At 37.1% G+C, this 22,598-nt stretch overlaps 2 protein-coding genes across 9 annotated transcripts in view; both read left to right on the plus strand.

Annotated features, from left to right (window-relative positions):
• Positions 1 to 1,565, plus strand: part of tfdp2 (transcription factor Dp-2) — a 35,418-nt gene extending 33,853 nt beyond the window's left edge. For all 8 annotated transcript variants that reach the window (XM_027147891.2, XM_047820710.1, XM_027147895.2 and 5 more), the window contains one exon: positions 419 to 1,565. In XM_027147891.2, the coding sequence (XP_027003692.1) occupies positions 419 to 551 (133 nt within the window). In that variant the 3' untranslated portion in view covers positions 552 to 1,565. The remainder of the gene's footprint in view (positions 1 to 418) is intronic.
• Positions 1,566 to 4,462: 2,897 nt separating this feature from the next.
• Positions 4,463 to 22,508, plus strand: atp1b3b (ATPase Na+/K+ transporting subunit beta 3b). The gene is made up of 7 exons (XM_027148157.2): positions 4,463 to 4,871; positions 14,436 to 14,564; positions 15,605 to 15,703; positions 17,328 to 17,515; positions 17,913 to 17,963; positions 20,872 to 20,958; positions 21,502 to 22,508. Exons 1-7 carry the CDS (start codon positions 4,766 to 4,768, stop codon positions 21,667 to 21,669), a joined length of 828 nt encoding a protein of 275 aa, XP_027003958.1. The 5' UTR covers positions 4,463 to 4,765; the 3' UTR covers positions 21,670 to 22,508.
• Positions 22,509 to 22,598: the final 90 nt, after the last annotated feature.

The following is a 22,598-nucleotide window of genomic DNA, read 5'->3' on the forward strand; positions in this document are numbered from 1 at the left end:
GGTTGTATTTCCTTTAGAATAATGTTTTACACAAGCTAGTGTGCATTATCGGAGAATCCACATTAGTCATAATGTTTAACTTCTTGTTATATTTGTGTACTTGTTCATTTACACATTACAAGCAGTGCTAATTAATTTGGTAGCTGGATAAAGCAAAGTAGCATAAACTTCAAATTTATCATAAGATGTGGCATGTAAGTAAAAAGTGAAAATTGGAATTTCTTGTTATAAACATGACAATTTTTTTTTTTACAATTGATTTATCATTTCCTGAAGTATATCTCTGTCCATTTTAAGATGATTTAAGAGGTCACATTTCTAAAATCCTAAATATTTCCATTATACCCATGTGAATTTTTATAATTGTTCAGAATGTATAATATGTGGCATATTCAAATAGCTTAATTTCTCTCTGTAGTCACAGCAGCACTGCTCCCTCATACACCTCCGAATCTCGGGGCCAGACACCCAGCTCTTTCAACGAGGAGGAGGATGATGACGATGATGACGATGACGATGATGACGACGATGAGCCATCTTCTCCAGAATGAACTCGGAAATCAGTGTGCTGACGCCTCGTGCTTCCCAGAGACTGGGCCTCTGTTCTGCTGTTTGACTTTCTGCCAAATCCACAGGTGGAATGAGACACCGGGAATAAGCTTCCACTTCCTAGTGATGTGATATTCCAAACTCTCCATCTGTTTAGCCCACTGTATATCGATCTCTGTTTTTCATTGATCTATCTATCTTGTGCGAAAGGGCGTCCACACACATGCAGACACAATACTGGTTATGTATCTGAGGAGGATTGATCAGTTGTGTCCTAATGGTGCTTTTTCTCCTTGAATACCTCAGGTCAAGCATGAGGAGGAAGTAAGTGCTGGCAGGAATTTCACATCAACAGTTTTCAGTTGGTCTTCATACTGCCTCAAAACCACCTTTTCACTCAGTACTCAGTCTCATTGTATTTATTACTGTCCTGTTCCGTTATCAGTGAAATCTCTTGTGTTTAGACAACAGCTAATGCTTTATTGTTTTGTTTTTTGTTTGCACCTCCCCCATATGTGCTGTTAAGAAATCGATAGCTTCAGTAGCTAATCGATAACTGTTTCCATGTTGTGTGGAAGTATAAAAAAATTGTTTGTTTTCTTAAGATTCTTCACAGTTTTGTTGTGCATCGCCTAGTTTATTCATGTCTTGCCATTTACTGCAATAGAATGAAATGGGGACAAAAATGAAATTACCATAATGAGATTAGGTGCATATGCCCTGAAGAGACGCATGCTAGGGAGTGAAGTGTTTTTCTAAGTGTGATGTGTAGAGTAGCATCTCCTGCTAATGTCTGTTTTTTTGCTAGAAATTTATAGCAGATACGAAAAGGACGAAACCAGGGATATCTCCGTCTTTGTCCTACTCAAGTCAGCATTTTAAACCTAGAAACCTATTTGAAAACCCAAAAGAGTAATATTATTATTATTACTTGTATTTTTCTCTGATGATTCCTACTTTGGTTTGGAAATGTAACTCTGTATGTATATGTATACATAAACTTATAATTTTGGTTACCTCTGTGTCTCTACAGCAAATCCTTATTCTGTACAACAAGCAGTTATGATTTTTATTTTTTATACACTTGTGCAAATGGTTAGATTCATTTCATGTATGATTGGGAGAGCTGGCTGTTGGCCAAATTGGTGGCCAAAAATGGGGAGGGGAAAAATCTCTGCTGCTAAATATCACCCTGTTCAGTTTGAGCAAAAATGGTAAGTCTTTCTTTCAAACTCAGATTTTATTCTTCTAAAGTTTTTCTGCCAAAATATATACACTTATCTCAGATTTTAGATTATACTCTGGATAGAACACTGACATTTTGTGGTAAATAAGTCTGTGAATTACGATAAGGGCAACATTTTCAATGTTTATAACTGTGAATAAATACTTTGGGGTTTTCTGGTATGTTATCACATCAGAAGAGAAAGATAGCATAAAGGAATTGCTCAACATTTTGCTTCTGGGTTGCTTAAGAATTCCTAAACTCACCTAATTAATGGTGGCCAAGATATTTGTCCCAAAATGTTTGATATATTAGCTTACTTAAGATTCTTTGAGGCAATAAATAAAATTAAACACAAACAGTCCACATTCTTCTACGGTCTAATGTGTTTATTTAGATGAACATCTTAATACTTGGTGTGGTGTCACTTTTTCTCCTGATTTTTAATATATTTTTTTTTCTTTTTGTTTCTTCTTCAACCAAAACTGAATAGTTGATTTGGAAAAAAAAAACATCTCCTGGTCTTTTTTCCAATGTTCAGCTGTGTAATTTCAGCGAATAGCTGCCCACTGAAGACTTGGATCTTGGCTGACAAGAATGGATGTGGTCTTCTGCTCTTGTAGCTCATCTGCTTCAAATTTTGACATGTTGGGCATTCTTTTCAGCACACCACCTTTCTAATGGCCTGTCAGGTCAAACCAGTCTGGAAATTCACCTCTAGCCTCAAGTTTCTGCCCACAGACCAGACCATTCTATGTAAACTCTACATGCTGTTGTGGGTGAGATCAGCCACAACAGGACATAAGCAGTTATATATAATATAGACACTCAAACTAGCCCATCAATTATGTTATGATGAAAGTCACTGAAATTAGATTTCCATATTTACATTTACAGCATTTGGCAGATGCCCTTATCCAGAGCAATGTACATACTGTAAGTGCTTAAATCTCTAACATTTTCCACCATTCTAATGCTTGATGTGGACATTAACTGAAGCTCTTGCTTCTACTTAATGCACTACCGCCCCATGACTGGCGGAGTGAGGTGATCTTATTAAATCTCTGGTGTGTCTATATGCATGCCTGTGAACTGTTTCTGCAGTTTTTGGCTAAATGCATAAATCAATGTCTACACATAACTTGCATCATGATTGGCTACATTATTCATAAATATGACAAGCAATTTTTTTCAATACTTTACAAATAACTTTGTAGTCATATTCTTCTCACATCATTGTGCTGTTGAACTGTACAAGACAAACAATGCTGACAATATAAAAAAGAAAAGGCAAATATTTGACTGGGCGTTCCTGTTTTAACGATAGTTTAATAGTTTATTTTTTCCTCTAGCCAGTTAAATGGGATTTAGTAACAGAGATGGATATATGTTTTGAGACATGGCTGTACTGTAGAATACTTATTACTTAAAATAGCTTAATAATACAAATGAATGTTTTTATCTCTAAATTATATATAACCGTTTGACCTTATAATAAACGAAACATGATACTTTGTTTTCATGAATATATCATAATCATGCTAAATGATTGTCAGCAAGTATGGGACCATAGAAAAATACCTGTTAAGTGTACACTAAGGTTATTGATATTTTAAACATTTATATCAAACCACTCATTTTTGTCATTTTATTTGAATTTTGTGGTAGGATATTTAAGGTTTTATGCTACCTAGTGTACAGTATGGGCCAATGTCTTTTTTATACTTTTTTGCATTCTTTGCTTCTGTCCTAATTCCACCATGATACAGAAGGATCGTTGTTGTAATCGTGATCGTCGCTCTCAATGTCTTGTATTGTGTGTAATGTCTTACAGAATTACGCAGCTCCAGTGCACACACTAATCAAATTAAATTATTATAATCTAGAATTATGATTCACAGCCCTGCAGTGCCAGTGATATGTTCTGGCACTACGTTGCCTGGTGTTTCCCAGGTACTCAATATATTTTGTCGGAATATAGTTTAGTATCATGGACAAATAAATCCACAAGTTATCAGATATTTCAGGCCACGTGACTAGCAAAATATTTTATTTGAGGTTCTTTATAAAGTATAATACCATAATAATGCTTCTCTGTTTCAGGCTGTTCAGTTCTGTCCGGAACACAGATATACCATGTCCTGTCTAGAAATGTACAAATTTAACACGTTCTGATCCTTATGATCTCTTCGAGAACAGTATGCACTGAATGAGGCCTGGGTGTAAATTGAGATTCTGTGACTTTTTATTTTTACCAACACTTTCATCAAAAACAACAGGCATTCAGTGAACGCTGCAGAGCTGCACTGTCATAGGGTAAGTGCTAAGTGTGTGCGTGTGTGTAAGATCTGAACATCCTAAAGCCATGCTCGTGCCATGGTATGTTGTATGTTTTATGTTTACAGGTGTGATGTGTAGGAAGGAAGCATCATATGTAGCTCTTTTGTACTTCAGCCATTATAGATCATCACATAACACGATGCATATTGATCTGGATGTATTGGTCCATCTTTCTCTAGAGTTCTAGATCTAAACAGCACGAGGGTGCGCCTAGAAACGTTTTTCAGATTGTCCCTTATAATCGGCCCCATAATCAGTTAATCACGTTCACACAAGTGTGTTCTTGAGGGCGGGGCTTATAGGATTTTTGATTTTTTTAGCAAATATTACGCAGTGACAACAACCATAGAACACTACACGATTGTAGTGTTATAATGTGTGATGTTTTCGCCCCTAACGAGATTCCTAGCGCTAAACAAACTGGTGAAACCTAACTGTTGGTTCTTATACAAGGGTCTCTGTGATTGCCTTGGAATTTGTGGTGCCGTACTGCGCATGCGCAGCTTCTGACAGCGCCGCGCTCGTGGAGACGCACCGCACACAAACCTCATTCATTTCCTCTCCACTCGGAAGGGGCATCCCTGCTCTCTCTCTCTCTCACACGCGTTTGCTTTCCCTGTTTCCTGCAATTCAAGCCGTCTTCACCTCACCATGGCAAATAAGGAGGAGAAACCAGAAGGAAAGGAATCGAGCTGGAAAGATTTTATCTACAATCCGCGCACGGGGGAATTTCTGGGGCGCACTGCAAGCAGTTGGGGTAAGAAAACCTGCCTACTAGGGTGTGATGTCAGATTCTACAATGCTGCTTTGACGACTGATGAAATAAAATGGCACGCTTTACACACACACACACATGCGCGCACACACCCCTGCAATGCCTTTCATAATAGGGTCCCCTATAATTGGATGTTTTTTTATGATAACATTTTAGCAGATTGTTTGTTTGTAATGTGGCCTTTGAGTACACATGATTTGAGCACCAGATGATTCATTAATGGTGTTTTTTTTTTGTGTAAATGTCGCGCGTGATGTTTTTTTGGTGATAGTCACTTTGTGGACTCCAATGCGCATTAAAGCGCATGTTTGATGCTGTGGTAAGGGGCGACCTGTGCTATGTTTAGCGCTTTCTCAGAGCCGAGACGGTGCGCAGATTAAGTTTACTGACGTCACCTTCATCATAAGATCGCAGGAGAAATAAATTGCCGTTCAAATTACCGACTGCGGTAGCGCGCGCGCTCCACGTTCTCGCTCGGCTGTGACGCAATGACGCAGCACATTACGTGCATAATTATGCAAATGAGCTTTTGCCGTGTTGCTCTGCAAGGAGAGGAAAATTCCGCCGGAATCTTTTGTCAAATCTTCGAGTTGAATTCACGCCGCACGACATGCTGAGTGTCTGAGGTCGTGATGTCTCTCTAACGTTAGCAAAGCTACAGATTGTGTGTCTGGGTTTATAAGTGTAACACGTTGCTGTTTCGTAGTACATTCTACAAGATGGGGGTTGGGTCCAGTTTCTTAAATTACTCCCTGTTGCCTAGTTACAAGCTATAAATGAAATGCCAGCTGCCGGTTTACATTTTCTGTTTTCATAAAATAAAAATTCTAAGCTTGTGCTTGAGCATCGACAGCTCTGTAGTTTACCCCGTATTACTAACGACAGCTCTGTAGTTTACCCCGTATTACTAACGACAGCTCTGTAGTTTACCCCGTATTACTAACGACAGCTCTGTAGTTTACCCCATATTACTAACGACAGCTCTGTAGTTTACCCCATATTACTAACGACAGCTCTGTAGTTTACCCCATATTACTAACGACAGCTCTGTAGTTTACCCCATATTACTAACGATGGCTTTTCCCTTGCTGCATACATGAGTTCCCTGATATTCATTCTCTCTCTCTCTGTCTCTCTCTCTCTTTCTTTCTCTCAATTTCTCTCTCTCTCTCCTTCTCTTTCTCCCTCCGTCTCTCTTTCTCTCAATTTCTCTCGTTCTCTCTCTCTCTGCCCTCCCTCAGTGCTTCATCCCTCCCTTTGGTTTCAAGGTCAAACTGATTTCCTCCATGCTGCTAGAGGCCAATGATTAGATGCGGATTAGTGTACAGAGTAAAAAGGCCCTGACAAATACCCAAATATGTATTATATGCATTACATTAAATAGTGTTTATATACAATAATTAAGCAGAGAATAACCGCAGTAAGCCAGTAAGGACAGTATGCCTTTTTTTGTAAAGCCTTGAGGCTTTTTTTTTTTAGATCAGTATGTGGAAGGTTGAGGTTTAATTCTAAAGTAATGTATAAGAACATATTTATATATTTCAAGGTATCTGTTAGAGGATGTAATACCTGACATCCGGATAGCTGTAGTGCACAGATGTCATCACATCATGGGCGTCTTCCATTCTGATGCTCTCCAAGCTCTGCTCTGCTGCCATCTTCTCCCTAACTTTTGTACTAAATCTGATCTTCATTTATTCATTCTGATTTTGAGTTCCTTGCAGATTCAACAGTTGCTCATATCCAATTTCCTCGCCTTTTTCTGAAAAAAGACAGCGGTGGCAATATTTGTTTACCTTGCATAAATGTAAAACTATGACTCTTAATTCTAGCTTTAGCATGCCTATGGAATTCTGGATATAATATATTTAATATTTTCATTATTAGTAATGTATTGGCTTTTTTATTCTCTCTAAATGAGAAGCCTTCATTCTTGCAAATAGATTTATTTTGATGCTTAGGTGTTGTTTACCTGACTAGAAAATGTACCTTTCTCCTGTATCAAGTAGGTCAAATCTGTGACCGTGAATTATGAAACATGACCCAATCAGACTGGAAATATTTGTTTGGGTCTGGAGCAGACAAGAACATTCTGTGGACTACAACCACTAGTCTGTATTGGTGAACATTTTGATTGCCTAGTCTTGAATCGTTTTTGTTCACTTGAAGTAGAAAATGAAAAATCCCACTACAAAACAACATTATGTGGATGGACATTTGTGGTGGAAAATGATTACACTTATGATTTGTGTCACAAAAAATAGAATTTACTGTTCTACTGTAAAAAATAAATTCTTAATTTTTATCTTGAGTTATTATTCTAATAACCTCTTTGGACAATTGATTTCCTGCAGTTATTTCTTTTCTTTATGATCCACAAAGGCAGCCATTTTCTAAATAAATAATCTAAAGGCAGTATAATTTTTGTAATTCAAATGTCTGATGTCTGTATTAGTTTCATTAAACGATCCTTTTAGACTAACAATTATTGTCCTGTTTAACTTTTAACATATCATTGTTAATGCTTAATGCCTCTTGCCCTGTTAATGCTCTTCTGTGGCCTCTGTACAGTATATACTCTATATATCCTTGACTGACCAGTCAGAATGATGACTAAGTAGCAGCTAAAGTGGGATGTAGGAAAGATCTATTTATTCTGTCTGTGTGTATTCCCTGCAGTGATGGCAGCACAGATCTTGGTATGTCACGTTCATGATAGAGTAATGGAAAAACTGTAATGCCTGCATAGCTTTTATCCCAGACCCTCACTGCTCTCCCTGGAGAGATGACGAGAGTGATGAGTATTGAAGGGATAAAAGGCTTGGATTTGAGTTAATGGCTACGTCTTTCCTTCTTGTAATCTTGGCTCTTCACCCTGAGCACTTCTATTTCCCAGTGAATTAGCCCATGTTACAGTTTAGAATCACTGGACACATTGAGCCATAAATTTAATAAGGTGAAGTAAAACAACGCTGATCACAGAACAACAAAATTATACTTAAATTTTTTAAAATATAAATTTTTAGTTTGCTTCCTCTTTTAATTAGGTGCAATCAACTGTGAAACTAACTGCAATCTTAGCAAAACTTCATTCGGTTAACCTTATTAGATTTTAAAAGATGAGATTTACAGTTACTTACATTTTAACTGATTATATAATCAATCAAAGCGTGCTATAATTATTTTCCAGTCTGTGTTTCAGTAGAAAGCTTTTGTAGAGTGTATGTGGACAGGTAATTACTCCCAAAACCGTGAAAACTTTCAGGTGTAGTGTTTTCTGTTTAATGCATAAATGTATGGAACTTAAGAATGAGTGCTAGATTCAACTGTTTTCTTCCTCTAAATCTGTTCACGCACAAAACGGATAATGGACCTGAAAGTTACAATTGCATCATATTTGTTTATTTTATTTTTTTCATAACTATATGTACATGTTACTGACAAGCTGTCAATAAATTAGTGGTGTTGCATTTTCTATTTTTTGTACAATTTTGTCTCAATTTTAAAGCTAAATTTAAAACCCCATTAGCTGTTTCCAGATCTTTTAACTTAAAAAAAAAAAAGCTATATATACTATTATATAATATATATAATATATATATTCTGATGATGCCCACAATGAGGGTATTATAACCCCATTTATCCTCATCCATACTATATCTTTGTATTTCACAGCTGTAGTATATAATAGGCTAATTGTAATGAACATAATGAAATGTTTTTTTCCAAATTGGTCAGTAATAAAATGATGGTAATCTAAATATTGGACAAAATAAGTATGATTATAATTTTAGCCTTTATCTTGCTTTATATATTCCATTATTGGGTTATCTTCATGTTAGTCTACCAATTCTAACTGATCGTTTGCTGTGACAAATGAATAAACTAAAACAGTGGAATCTATTGGAAATTAGTAACTAACTGTAGCAAAAATCTAAACTTAAATGGCCCAGAAACACTTATGCATTCATTGTGTGCATGAAAGGAAAAGACATGTTGTCTAGTCTGTATCTTAGACAGTACAACAGACGGATTCAGGCTGTGTGTGTGTTTTAAACCTTAAGCTTATGTACTGTTTCTCATCTGGGCTTAAAAGTAGAGTGTAAACATTTTCAAGCTGGGTAAACTCCAGTGAGTATTAAGATATTGTGAGTTATGCAGTATTTGAGCCATTCCACACATGGTCAAAGGGTCAAACAAGACGATTCTGACGCACTCGTCATGCACTTCCTAATTTGATTAGATGAATATGAGCTACAAGGAATGGAGTATAGATTGATTATAATCTTTTGTGTCTATTGACCAATAAGCAAGCATACAATAGATTTTTTTTTTAATCTCTGTTTGATTGAATAGAGCTTCTCCACATGTCCATGTATCTTCTGGGCTCAGGCTGTGAAGGTCGTAGCATTTGTCCATGTGCTTACTGACACTCAAGCAGGTTCGAAGATTATGATACAGTTTCACTCACACTGCATAGCTCTTGTATCAGTTATTTAAGCTCATGTGAATATAGTTCACAGCAAACCCTAAGCTTTCCAACATAATAGATTAAACTGAAAATGTGGGAACACACTGAAGTGCTCAAGCAGGTTTGAATTAAAGTTTGAGTGGACAATTGGACCGTGTGTGTGTGCGTGTGAAGATGTCAAATTGCATTTTTGGACAGCATGTCTGTTTTTTCCACATTTATAACAAACAGTAATTTTCCCATCACGAATGGTTGCTGATTAATTTAAATTGTTATTTAAACACTTAACCACAATGAAATATCATGATTTTTTTCCATGACGGCCTGAACCAACTGATGACGAGAGTTTGTCTGCTGTAATTGGGTAAGTATGTTTCGGAGCCGTTGTGAATGAATTTGGAATGCTGCCCCAGCCCATCATGGCTGGTTTCTCATCCTTCTCTCAGCAGCACGGACCGATCGTTCCCAGTTTCACTCCCACCACAAGTTGTTCATGCCTGTTTTATCTCTCCCGTACATAACCACTTTATAGTAAAGTTTGAATTAGTACTGGTATACTCAAATGTGTTTAGTAATTTAATTGAGATGGTCTTCTTAACCTCACTCTAAAACTGGGTTGGGTTTTGTTGCCTTGCCCACAGTTGGTAGTTTATAAAGGCTATTGAGACAATGTTCTGAACATAATAGAATTGAATCACTAAAACTCTGAGGGAAGCCTGAATGTGAGACTTGGCTTACCTGCATTTACAATGACAACAAGGCCAGCTCAGGTCTCTAAAGCACACAAAGCTATGCAAAACACACTTAAAGGTCTCATGTGTGTAAAGTAAAGCAAGTGAAAAGACAAAAGTGTGGGGGTTTCAGACATGTAGAACCCTTTGAAGGGATTGCACACGCATGCTAATCTCATTTGCTTCTGCTTTATTTGGTAGGTTATAGTATTTTATTTCTAACCCATCCTCTCAATCTGAATATTATAACATGATTAGTTAGTGACATGAGGTGTACTGCTGTAATTTACTCAACTCAACTTGTCTCAATCTAGGCTATCATACTGGACCAGAGTTGGGAACATCCTTGGTTTAGCCATAGCGTTTTTGTATTTTTGCTTTTTCAAATAAAGCAGACCAAATGTGAATACAATTTGCCTGCTGGAAAAGCTAATTCAGTGAAGAGGAAATAATACAGGATGTGAAAGATGCATGTTTGTCCTCTTTGTGGTTATTCTCGAGTAACTTTGATTTTATTAATTCACAAGATTCACAAGAGTGAGTCTTTTTGGTTTCTGGTCAGGAAAATCACAGAATACAGTAGAATGTGCTGTGTATCATTTAGGCTGTTAGCATGGATCTGTCTTGTCCACCAACAGAGACTAGGGTTCTAGATCTTTTTTTTTTTTTTTTAAAGTCTCTTTTTAAGCAATGTTGCAATGTAGCCAGACACAACAAAAACAACTTTTAGATGTTTTAGTATTTAGATTGAATATCCCAATCCAACCATGCAGTCCAGAACCTCTGGATAAGTCTACATATTCATATTTATATTAACATATATTGACAGATTATCCATGTTATGGACTTTATATGATGTATTTTAATATTTATATATGTCTTACAAAACATATATGCAATCATTCAATGCTTCCAAATGTTGACATCTGAAACGGAAATCTCATTGTAATAGTGTTGGTCCTCCAGTGATGTTACTGAGAATTATTGAAGCTGTATAATGAACTGTATTCTGAATTATGAAATATTTGATATGTTGCAGACAGGTCCTGGATTTCATTACAGTTTTTAAATACAAAACATTTTTGGATCAGAAAAATTACAAAGAAAAATGTCCAGAATTGATGGAAACTGGTTTTGGCCACACCATTGTTGATTGGCTCATGTGGTTGGTGGTTATATCCAAGTTCTTCAAAACATTTTCAGGCAATAGTGTGTATAATTGGTCTTAACAGGCTCATAACAGAGAGCCTGTAATGAGTAATGAGTGGGAACAGGGCAAACACTAAGCAGGCTTTACAGCCTAATGGGCTGTTATTTGACATGTACAGACATTTTTGTCTGGGGCAGAGGTTACACTAAATGTTAAAAGGCTTTCAGTTGGTATCTGTTTATCACATTGTTTTTGCATTACATGTCTATAAGCAAGTGTCTTCAAGCCATAGATGCCATACCGAACCATTTTGACCTACAAAAATTCCACCCACGGACTGCAGGCTTTGTTGTTCTGCTGTGCTACTCTCCCAAACCTCAGCATGTTGGGGTCCATCCCACAGCCCCCGGCTTCCTGCTGACTGATATTTTTATCCGTGTTAGTGAGTCACTAGGAGAAGTATTGAGATTCGGTTACAATTGAATGAGGGAGACAAACTCCATCAACAGCTAAGAGCAGAAAACAAGTGATGAGCAAACTCTATGATGGGTTTTGGATGGATTTTCACTATTTCACTTTGAGAGATCTTTTATAGACACCCGAGTGGAGGGAAGTGCGACTGATTTGTAAATCCTTTTGATCTTTGACAGACACACAAAGTTGCAAACTGGAATGATTCCTATATAACTTTTAGCATCTTTAGATAATAAAAGTAATAAACATTATAAACTTTTTAAATGGATTTAACTGTGGTCTACTGTTTAATTGAACAGCCTGAAATTCCATTCATTTTCTTTGCTGTTGGTTAATTCTGAATGTTGTTTGTCTCGGACACTTTCTAGACACTTAGACACTTGTTTTCGATGTATCTATTCTTGTTTTCTATCGAGTCAATAAAAGAATATTGTATTTTTAATATCAACTACTTCATAACTGTCCATTACTATGAATTTTTTTTTAAATGTGTAATATGCTTAAAAAAGATTTAAATAATAAAAATTGACACAAAGCTTTTAGTAATTCCAATAAAATGTAACCCTAGATCTGTGAATTAGGATTAGAATCCTCTTTTACAGCGTTTTAGCTTGATGGTATTCTTAGATAATGACTTATTTGTACTAACATTTTTTTCAATAGAAACAACTAAACCAATTCTGCAAGTTGATTTGCATTATGGTCTCTGCTACATGCAGAAAATGTAAATGTTAAAAGGTCAGTGGTCCCCAGTTGGATTTAATGTTGTCACCTGTCATTTTATTGCCATATTTGAGATGTACAGTAAATATCCTGCACAAAGATTTTCCATGTTTTGGACGGTAGTTTTACAAACCAGAAGTAAACATAGTTGGTTGCCTGACTGCAAACTGCCGCATGATTTTAAAATGTGTACACTCATTAAAATGATTAAAGGGCAGGCAAGTGTCAGCCAACTGGAGGAAGACCAACATAATATGACACCTACAGATGCAGACACACTGCCATTTAATTTCTCATGCAATAAAAACACTGCCTTTTTATTTCTGCTGGGTACTAGCTTCTACATTAAAAAGGTCACTCTCAAAACATCTCAGGAGCCACAGTCACATTATGACTTGTCATTTGCAACAATGCCATAATTGGACTATTTTGACTTGATTGTGTTCAGATGAATAAACTAATATTTGCTGTAAAATTCATTGATCTGGCATTTTCCAACAGATCCCGACAGTAATGTTGAACAGTATGACAAAAATAGCATATACATTATAATACATTGAATTGCAATATTTTTATTGTTTGCTGACAATTTAGTAGGGGCCCTTTTTAAAAGAGATCATAAAAAGGTTGGTACAAAAATAGATCTTAACATGCAATCACTTATTTATAACAATGAGTAAGATTGTAGTTATGAATATTATAACAGCTGATGACTTCAGAAAAGTTTATTGTGATGTTAATGCTGTATTTTCGAGTGTTAGACCATTTTTGTTGCCACTTGACATTTTGAACAACTTCAAGCATCCACTGGCCAATTTATCTACCAGTGACTGTCATTAAGTGCTTATTATTAGAAATATCAACCTCCTTCCTCTGCAGTGTCCCACTACACACAATCTTATTCGAAACCTACTGAGCTGCTAAACAGCTAAACGTGCATGCTTTAACAGATGCCTGGATAGCACGTGTGCCCTTTTAGGAGGTCTTATTGATATCTCTAGAACATCTGAAAAATGTACGCTTGAACACTCAGTGAATGAAGTACGTAGTACTGTGTCTGAATGTTGTCTCCTTTCTCCAGGCCACTGCTGTGCCTTCACTTAACTCTCCTCCCTTAGATGCTATTTATAGTAGCAACAAACTACTTCAGATATGTATCTATAAGTAACTTTAGTGTCTCTCTCTCAGCCCTCAGTGTTTTTCTCTCCCAAGTAACCCTATTTTATGTGCTTTGCTTCAGCCAATATTAAAAAATGCATTAAATTTCAACTCTATCAAGCACCTTATAGAACGTTCTAAAATATATCTATTTTGCAAAGGTCATTGCATTTTCCATTGGTTCCCAATTTTATTACTATAACATGTATATTACTTTCAAATAGTTATGGAATAGAAATTAAGTGTCTAGCAGTGTCTGAAGGCCAGTTTTTTAAAATACACCTCTGGTTGAGATGCTTCTGAACCAAAATGAAGTTTTGCTTTGTGGTGTGTAGTATTTAGTTATAAGAGTACATCTCAGTAATTCTGTAAGTATATGGATAGAACACGGTTTCCTATACACCAAGGGTGCCCAAACTTATCCACAAAGGGCCGGTGTGGGTGCAGGTTTTCATTCCAACCAAGCAGAAGCCACACCTGATTCCACCTGTTTAATCGGTTGTTTTTGGCTTTTAGTAGACTCTGGTGTGGCTTCTGCTTGGTTGGAATGAAAACCTGCACCATACCGACCCTTTCCAGATAAGATTGGACACCGCTGCTATACACAGTCATATGCAAGGTTTCACATAGTCATCTGTATTGTCTCTATCAAGGATTATATGACAAGAAAAATGAAGTTGGGCTAAAAGGTGGTTTGGACCTCCAAAGTCTAATCCAAAATTAATTGCCAACACCAAAGAGCATCTGTATACAAACTGTATAGGCGTTCTTTACTGTCCCAAAACCTGCGAAATAGTAAAGTTCTGCCTCTTTCTCTCTTTTTTTTTTCTTCTTCTCAGCTCTCATCTTCCTCTTCTATTTGGTCTTTTATGGCTTCCTTGCTGGGATGTTCTCTCTCACCATGTGGGTGATGCTGCAAACACTGGATGATTCCATGCCCAAGTACAGAGATCGAGTCGCCAACCCAGGTACTGTATCACCTTCAACCTTTTCTCAAGTAAACATAACAAACAGGAATTGTAAAATTTTAATTATGCACAAAACTACACTTGCCTTACAGGATTGTGAACTTTCTTTTGGAAAAGCCTGCTGAGTCATCTGTTTGTATGCTGTCCATTAGACAGTAGCCATTTGACATCCTTCTGATATAAAACCAATAGCAATCAAAGACTCGGTGGTCACTTTAGACATCCTCTTCTTGTTCTCTCGTATCATAAATTGTAATGGTAATGCACTTTGGATTACTCTCTGAGCATGTAACTGCCAGTTTGGGTTTCAGAGAAAAGAAATTTATGCTCATAATCCCATATGGTAATGTTACTGTATATGGCAAAGTGATATCGTACGTTTAAGTGTTCAGACTGTAGAACTGGTGTACAAAGTGTTTTGTTTTACATACCAATTTAGGACAGACTAGCAAGTAAGCAAACTAATATTCTTTGTTGCAATATCGGAGACTCAGAGTGGCACAATAGGTAGCGCTCTTTCTTTTTTTTTCCATAACACCTTAGTAGCCGATGAACAAACATGTATATAGATGCCCTTATATAAGAATTCTCAGTTAGCAGGAATTGTTTGTTTTAACGTTATTTACTTTTTGTCTTAATTCACCAGTTCTACAGTCTGAGCAATTAATTATTTGTGAGATCTTGTATGATTCTGAATACTTTTCTGAATTTGATGCTATTTGCAGTGCTATTAATTTTATCATTTTATGAAACCAATTACCGCTTATTAGAATTGACACAATGACTGGTGAGAATTTTTCAGATCTGTGGTTATATTGATGTATCGTTGGAAAACCCTGAATTTGTTCAATGTATTGATTCAAGCCTAAGAAAATCGAAAATGTTTCTACTAGCATCAATGGCATCTGATGCTAATTTATAAACATTACTGGTCTTTGAGGATCCCTGAAAGTGAAATGTTTATCCGTGAAATAAACTGAATAATATGAAGGTATTTACTACATAAATTATATTAACTTGTCCTGCTGTTGTATTGACAGGTCTGATGATCAGACCCAAGTATCTGGACATGGTAGTAAACCGCTCTAACTCGCAGCAGTACAGCAAGTATGTCCAGGAGCTGGAGACCTTCCTCCTGGGTGAGTAGTGCCTCCTTTTGTAAAATGCTTAGAACTGCAGGAGAACTCAATGAGCATGCAGAAGGAACACAACGGCTTGTAGTAATTCAACAGTTTAAGTGGGACATCTATTTAGAAATACCTGTCATTTGATGTTTCATGTACATCACTGGCTAGAAATAGGAAATGTGTTTTGTGTTTTTTTTCCTTCATAATATGTTAAGTTTTACATTTTGTGTAGTCTAAAGTTTGTAAATTTATGTAAAGCACTAAATAAAGCAATCTCATTCACAAAAGTTCTTGTATGAAAAAACAGTACTTGCATACATAATTAATAATAATACTAGAGATAATTGATAGGAATACCAGTAGTTACCGGATAAAGTCTATGCTAAGAGTGTTTATAATGATTAAGATACTATCCTAAATTGCCTGGGGATTAATTAGTACTTTAACCTAGTTGTCATAAGTGGCACAACAAGAGACTGCTGGAAATCATCTGGGAGTTCTGAGATAGCTGTTCAGTCTGTTGTGGACCTGTAGCAGCATTGCACATTAAACATTAAGTTGATGGAACAACGAATTCAGCTTAAATGACAATATTCAATGTTTTTGTACACAAGAAATGGGAGATGAAACATGGTGGCTGATGGCCTTGTCATTGAAATGCAGCCATTTTAACTGATGGATCCATTTTCAAAATTGAAATTTAAGAAAGATATGGTGGTTAAAGTGGTTGCAACAAGCCGCCACTATTTTGTCTGCTTCTCATTTTACTGGTGTAATGGAACAGTTACTAGATCAGAAATAGATTGCATTTCCTATGGCGTATTGTGGTTCAACATGAATGTTTTCATCATACAAGAGTATAAATAATCCAGGCCATTTTTCTTTGCTTTTTGTACCCACTGACCTAGTACGCAGGCTCTCCAAACCTGTAACTGAATGAAAGTCCCTTCCTGTTTCAGAAATAAAGAATTCCTCACAGCAAAAGAAACAATGTCTTTACTGGGTCGGTTTTCTTTTGAGGTGATGGTTTTAAGGAGGCAGTTTTTAGACCTCCTTTTCATGGCCCCTGTCTTAATGGGGTGGGCAAGTGTGGTCCCTAAATAGAGCTGCTCTGTTGCACAGGAGTCTGTTGAAGACAGCTGCCATTCAGTTCCAGCTGCCAGTGACTGTTGCCTGTCTGACTCAGTGCTCTTGGCACATTCAAAGCTGCTTCCATCACCACCATGCTATCTATAAAAAGATATACAGGATAAGATACTTGTTATTGGCACTTCAAAATGGTATTGGGTGCACACCTCAGCAGCACTGTCTCGGCTATGTGCTGTGAGTTCACAGAGCAAGGAGAACACAAGATATCTTGTACCTTTCTACAACTTGAGGAAACTGCTAGAGATGCATCTTAAAGCTGGCTGACACAACATGTTTTTTTTTTTCAGGCCATGCTCCTAGATCTGTCTTTTTTTGGAGTTAGCCACAAGGCAGTGGATAATTAGCGGTGCAGTGCAACACAGGCTATTTGTTTTTGAATATCCCTGGGCAAATGATACTGAATTCAAAACAAAAACCTATGTATTGTTGAATAGCAATGTGTATTGATTTAATATATAAATAAATTATACTTTCTCTCCCCATATAGATTATAACGATACGCTGCAGGAGCAGAATGTTCAATGCCCAGAAGGTGACTATTTTGTGCAGGAGGGTCCAGAAGAGAAACAGGTATGCCAGTTCAAGCGCAGTCAACTGCGTCAGTGTTCTGGTCTGGCTGATACAAACTTTGGATATAGCGATGGACAACCCTGCGTGTTAATCAAGTTGAATCGGGTAAGTCCACAAAACACACACTTTTAGATTAAAAAAGAAGAATTTGCTGCTCATTTAGGCAAACCTTTTCAGTCCTGTATATTAATGAAGAAATACCTAATCTAAAACATTCTCATCTTAGCAACTAGAACCAAAGACAATGTTTGTCAATTGTCCATAGGGCTGTCTCTTGAGTTGTGGCTCAGATTTTATGGTTCTGATTTACTGATTAGAAGGTTATGCACGCTAGGCTTGGCATCAGGGTATATGGGCTGACACTGCACTCTGGCCAGGGCTTCCTGTTAAGATTTTCTGGTTCCCAGTTGTAGTCTTTCACCACTCACACAATTTTATTGGATCGATTTTTGGATCAAACTACAGATTTTTTTTCTTGTGTTTTTTTGGTTGTATTGTGTAGGTTATAGGTCTGAGGCCCCAAGGAAAGCCATATGTCAACTGCACGGCCAAGGTAAAATGCACCTCCTTCCTGCATGTGTACGGTATATGCAAATTATAATCAACCATGTTTGTGAGGCATGTTTGTTTTTAGTAAAAAAAAAAATTTGTTCATTATAATGAATGTATGAGTGTGTGTTCATTTTGTTTTTCAATCATGTGTTTGTATATGGTCTCTCTCCATGCTGCCTTGGCAGTTCACTTAAGTGGTAAGAATTGAGGCCCAACCTCCCTGCTGTCACCAGGGACCTTGTTCTGACCCTTTTTCATAACATTGCTGCTTCTTTTTCGGCTCCTGTCCTCTACTGCTTGTGTCTGCCACTTTTATTATTCCCTCATGCAAGACACAGTGTACTGTATACCTTCAAACCCCCAGCTAAAGGAAGTGGAAGAAATTCTCAGGCTTGTTGCATCTCATTCTAAGCTGGAACATTTTCCAGCTCTGTAACTCCCTAAGCAGTCAGCTAGCAGAATTCATTTGGTCAGTTAAATACATTTTGCTAATTAAACAAACCAGGTAAGAGGAAATTACTACTTGAGATTATCTTGTTTATAGCTATATAACAGGGTTCACATAGATCAGCTACTGTAGTCTTGTAGCTCTTAAGTTTTGTACTGACTGTACCTAAATGATGGTGGAAGTTTGAATACATTTAATATTAAAGTCACAAAGTTTTGATAAGCAGTTGAACTTTATATAGTTTTAGCTGGGGGAAACTGGCTAGTCACCATACATGCCTACTGTAATGTCCTCCCTAGCTTTGAACACCCTTCCCCTTGTTTACTTGATTGCAAACGGTAGTAACCTTTGAAGGTATATACGGACAACAGGAATAGTGCTCTGTTTCGTTTTAGGAAACAGGCTCTGCTCATACTGCTCCCCTGATTTCACCTTCTAACAGAGCTTGTTTTCCTGCAGGTTGCAGTAAAGCCTTCAACGCCTTTGTGCTTCCATTAGAGATTACATTAATCTATAAAGGAGTGGATTGTGTTGCTTGACCTGACAGACTAACAGAATGAAGGATTTGCAGTAGGCAGGACGCATCTTCCAGTGACGATCCATTTCATCTCCAAAGCTATACTTTAGTTACCCTAGTGAGAAAAATTGAAGTAGTAAATACACACACGATAGAACATATTGCAGTTTATATATTTGGTTATAATTCAGTTTTGGTTCTTATGTTTCATTTGTTGTGTTGGTGAGACAGATGTGAGAGACTGTTCGTTCGCAGTTTAAGGAAGGATTTAGTACAAATGTGGATCAGTTTTAAGAAAATGAGAGCCGGACTGCTATGTATAAATTTTCTAATAATCACTCCTTACATGTCTGGTAAACATGTTCTAAAGCAACTTTTATTCAAAATAACTTTTAGTGGTGTTAGTCCTACTGTAAATCTGAAGAGTAAATGCATAAGCATGAAACGGGACATTTACGACCGCACAGTAAATTGTAGTGAGAGCCCGTGGATATGTATAAGAATTAGGCTGCATGTGAAGCACAAGAGTTTTAACAGAGAAAATTTCAGAAGATGACTAGACAGTTCTAAAGAACTCAGATTTTGTGAATTCTTGAACCACAGTTTACTCTTAGAAGCTTTATTCATACTGGACCTGGTTTAAAGCAAGTAACCTAGCAAGTAACTTTTATCTAACCTAATTCATCTAATTTAAACAGTCTAATTTGAATCATTCTGCTTTTATATTCCACAGACAGATGTGTGTAAATTCATATTTCTGTGTATCTGATATATCCATCAATATATTTTTAAGATATGACCCTTACACATGATCCACCTATTACACATGATCATGTCATGACCTAATTAAGAATAACCCTTTGTATGCGAGTCCCATTTAACAGCCACATTGAGGCATGTGACGAGCTGCACACTTACTACTGCTAACCTGTATAACTGCTTATCATAATCATTTACAAGATGATGGAAACACCTCAATTAACACGGATTACTGGCATTTACATGTGACGCACCAAAATGGCAGAAACATTTTATGTGAAAGGTTCTTACTGTTTATTCTACGCCATTTACTTTTAGGGGAATATATTTTAATATTCTGAAGAGGAAGAAATGTAGCGCATACAGCTGTACCAGAGACGGTCAAATACTTTTAAATTGACTGCCTATTTCTAAGCTCTATCAGATGAGAGAATTGTTGAAAAGACCTGATAGACTTCAGCTATTTTAAATCAGCTATATATTTATCAGAATTTAATTGGAACCCTCCAGTCTTGGTTAAAATCTCTGTCTAGCATTATTTGCATTTTGATCTAGTTTTTGGATCTCTTTTAGAGAAAACAACTGATGCTTAATAATCATAGCGAAAGATTTGAGCAGTGCAGGAAAGTAAAATGGCATAAGGAGTCATTTTGTTTCATCTCTTTTATGCAATAGAGAGGTTTGTTCCTCTCTAATCTTTCTTAGCTCAGAAAAACAATAATAGGTTTTAAACGATTTTGTGAAAGCTACAGGAACCCTGTTACTGTTGAATTTGTGCGATTCCATCATTTTGTTCAGTGTTAAGCAGTTGGATATGAAGTGTTTTCGGAGGAAAACACATCAGGTATTATCTGGACATGCAAATAAGTAGTGCATATGTCAGAGGAATGCGTGTGCTTTGTAACATGAGAGGTGGTATGTACTGAAGCTGGACTGTGTATTTGCCTTGCTGTACTGAACATGAATGAGAGACTGTGCTTGTCTGGGGGTGGGATAAATATTGTGTGTTCCTGACTGTATGTCAAGAATAGTAACATATTGTTAAGTGTCACCTGGCCATCATCCAGTTCAGCTAGCTGGGTGAGAAGAGCCTGTTGCTATAGGCAACAGCACAGGACACATCGAGTGCCATTCTCAGTAAAGAATAATGGCACAACCTCACCCTTCATCCTCTTTCTGTTTCAGAGAGAAACTCCTCTGCAGATGCAGTATTTCCCAACTGAGGGCAACATTGACAAGATGTATTTCCCCTACTATGGCAAGAAATTACATGTGAGTATTATAACAGAATAAAAGATGTCAGAATCAGCTACACTGTATGGTGATGCTAATATGAGTAATAGTTGTAATTCTGGTCTTCATTCCATACTACAACAGAGTTTCTTTTCCACTCTCAAGTAAAAGTACATAAATCTAAATTTTCATTTTATTATTTTCTGGTCAAATAATTTCCTCATCCATATGCTCTATAGCCCAAAAATTCAAAGACAGTTTAATTCTGAAGGAAATTAGAGAAATGTTCACCCCAATACTATGAGGACTCCTGTTAAGTTGGCAGTAAATGCAGTGTTCAGGAAAAAAACTAACTGATTTTTAAAGTTTTGCAATGAAAGTATTACAAAGTTGAGCGGAAGCTCTTACTGAGCACAGTGTGCTAACTGTATCAGGAAACTGGAGGATCTGCCTAAAAGAGATAGACTAGAGCTAGTTTACAGTCCTGTTCGTCTTTACCAGTTGCACATCACTGGTGAGCCTTGATTAGTGCAATGCTGTGTATGACTTGCTTAGATGAAGGCAGACATATTTCTTTTGCAGGCTAAATATGTGCAGCCACTGGTGGCAGTGAAGCTGCAGCTAACTGAGCAAGACTATAACACACAACTGACCATCGAGTGTAAAGTGGAGGGCTCCAACCTGCGCAACAATGATGAACGTGACAAGTTCCTGGGTAGAATCACCTTCCGCATCACAGTGACCAAGTAGACTGGGTTGCTCACCGGAGCTGCACGATGTCCATCACTCGCATCCCAGTCTTACAACCTGTTCTCCTTACACACACACTTGCATGAGGTAGCCCCTCGCTCCTCCCATGTCACACTGCCTCTTGACATCTTGAGGGTGCTTGGCATTTATCTGTACTGTACTTTGAAGGTAGGTTCATAACAGGGCAATGGGCTGCTCATATAGTAATGTGTGTAGTGTATGTGTGTGTGTGTATATATAAATATATATATATTTAGATTTCAATTAACAATTCGTCCCTTCTACACACCAACCCCTTCACTGGAAAATTTAATAAAAGTAAGTGCACATTCAGCCTCCTTCAACCCCATCTCTGGAACACACAAAGCTAGTGACATCGTGCAGGAAGCAGGGACCTGTAAATAGACGTGTCAGAGCATAGAGTTGTATGTCTATTCCCTCTTATAGTGCTGTGCAGCCTGCTGTGTGTGTGTTTGTGTGTGTGTGAGTGAGATATGTATGCATATGTGTATGCGAGTGCCATAATGTGAAGTCTATATGTACATATTTAATGGATTTTAAAGACACTTTTTTTTTTCCTGTATCATCACACACTATGTCTGACTGCTGTAAGAAATCAAGGTTATGATACTATATATGTAATATGAATTGTAATTTAAGATTTTGGAGAAATGAAAAGGTTATTAAGGTGGGGTGGGACACACACAAGTCTTTTTCCAATCCATCACTACCATCCGAGGAAAGTGATTTTTTAAAACCTCTGCAGAAACTGTACTTTGTGCAGATGCCTTAAGATCTGTTTGGAAACAACTTAAAATAAAGGAGATTTTAAACATGGACACAGTTGCGTTTGCAAGTCATTCGTTCCTTAAAGTGTTTTGTGTTTTGATCATAGGTGTCATCAGAAAACTAATTTCAGGGTTGGCAGG

This window comes from Tachysurus fulvidraco, chromosome 11 (assembly GCF_022655615.1).
Source record: "Tachysurus fulvidraco isolate hzauxx_2018 chromosome 11, HZAU_PFXX_2.0, whole genome shotgun sequence".
In the NCBI taxonomy this organism is placed as follows: Eukaryota; Metazoa; Chordata; class Actinopteri; order Siluriformes; family Bagridae; genus Tachysurus; species Tachysurus fulvidraco.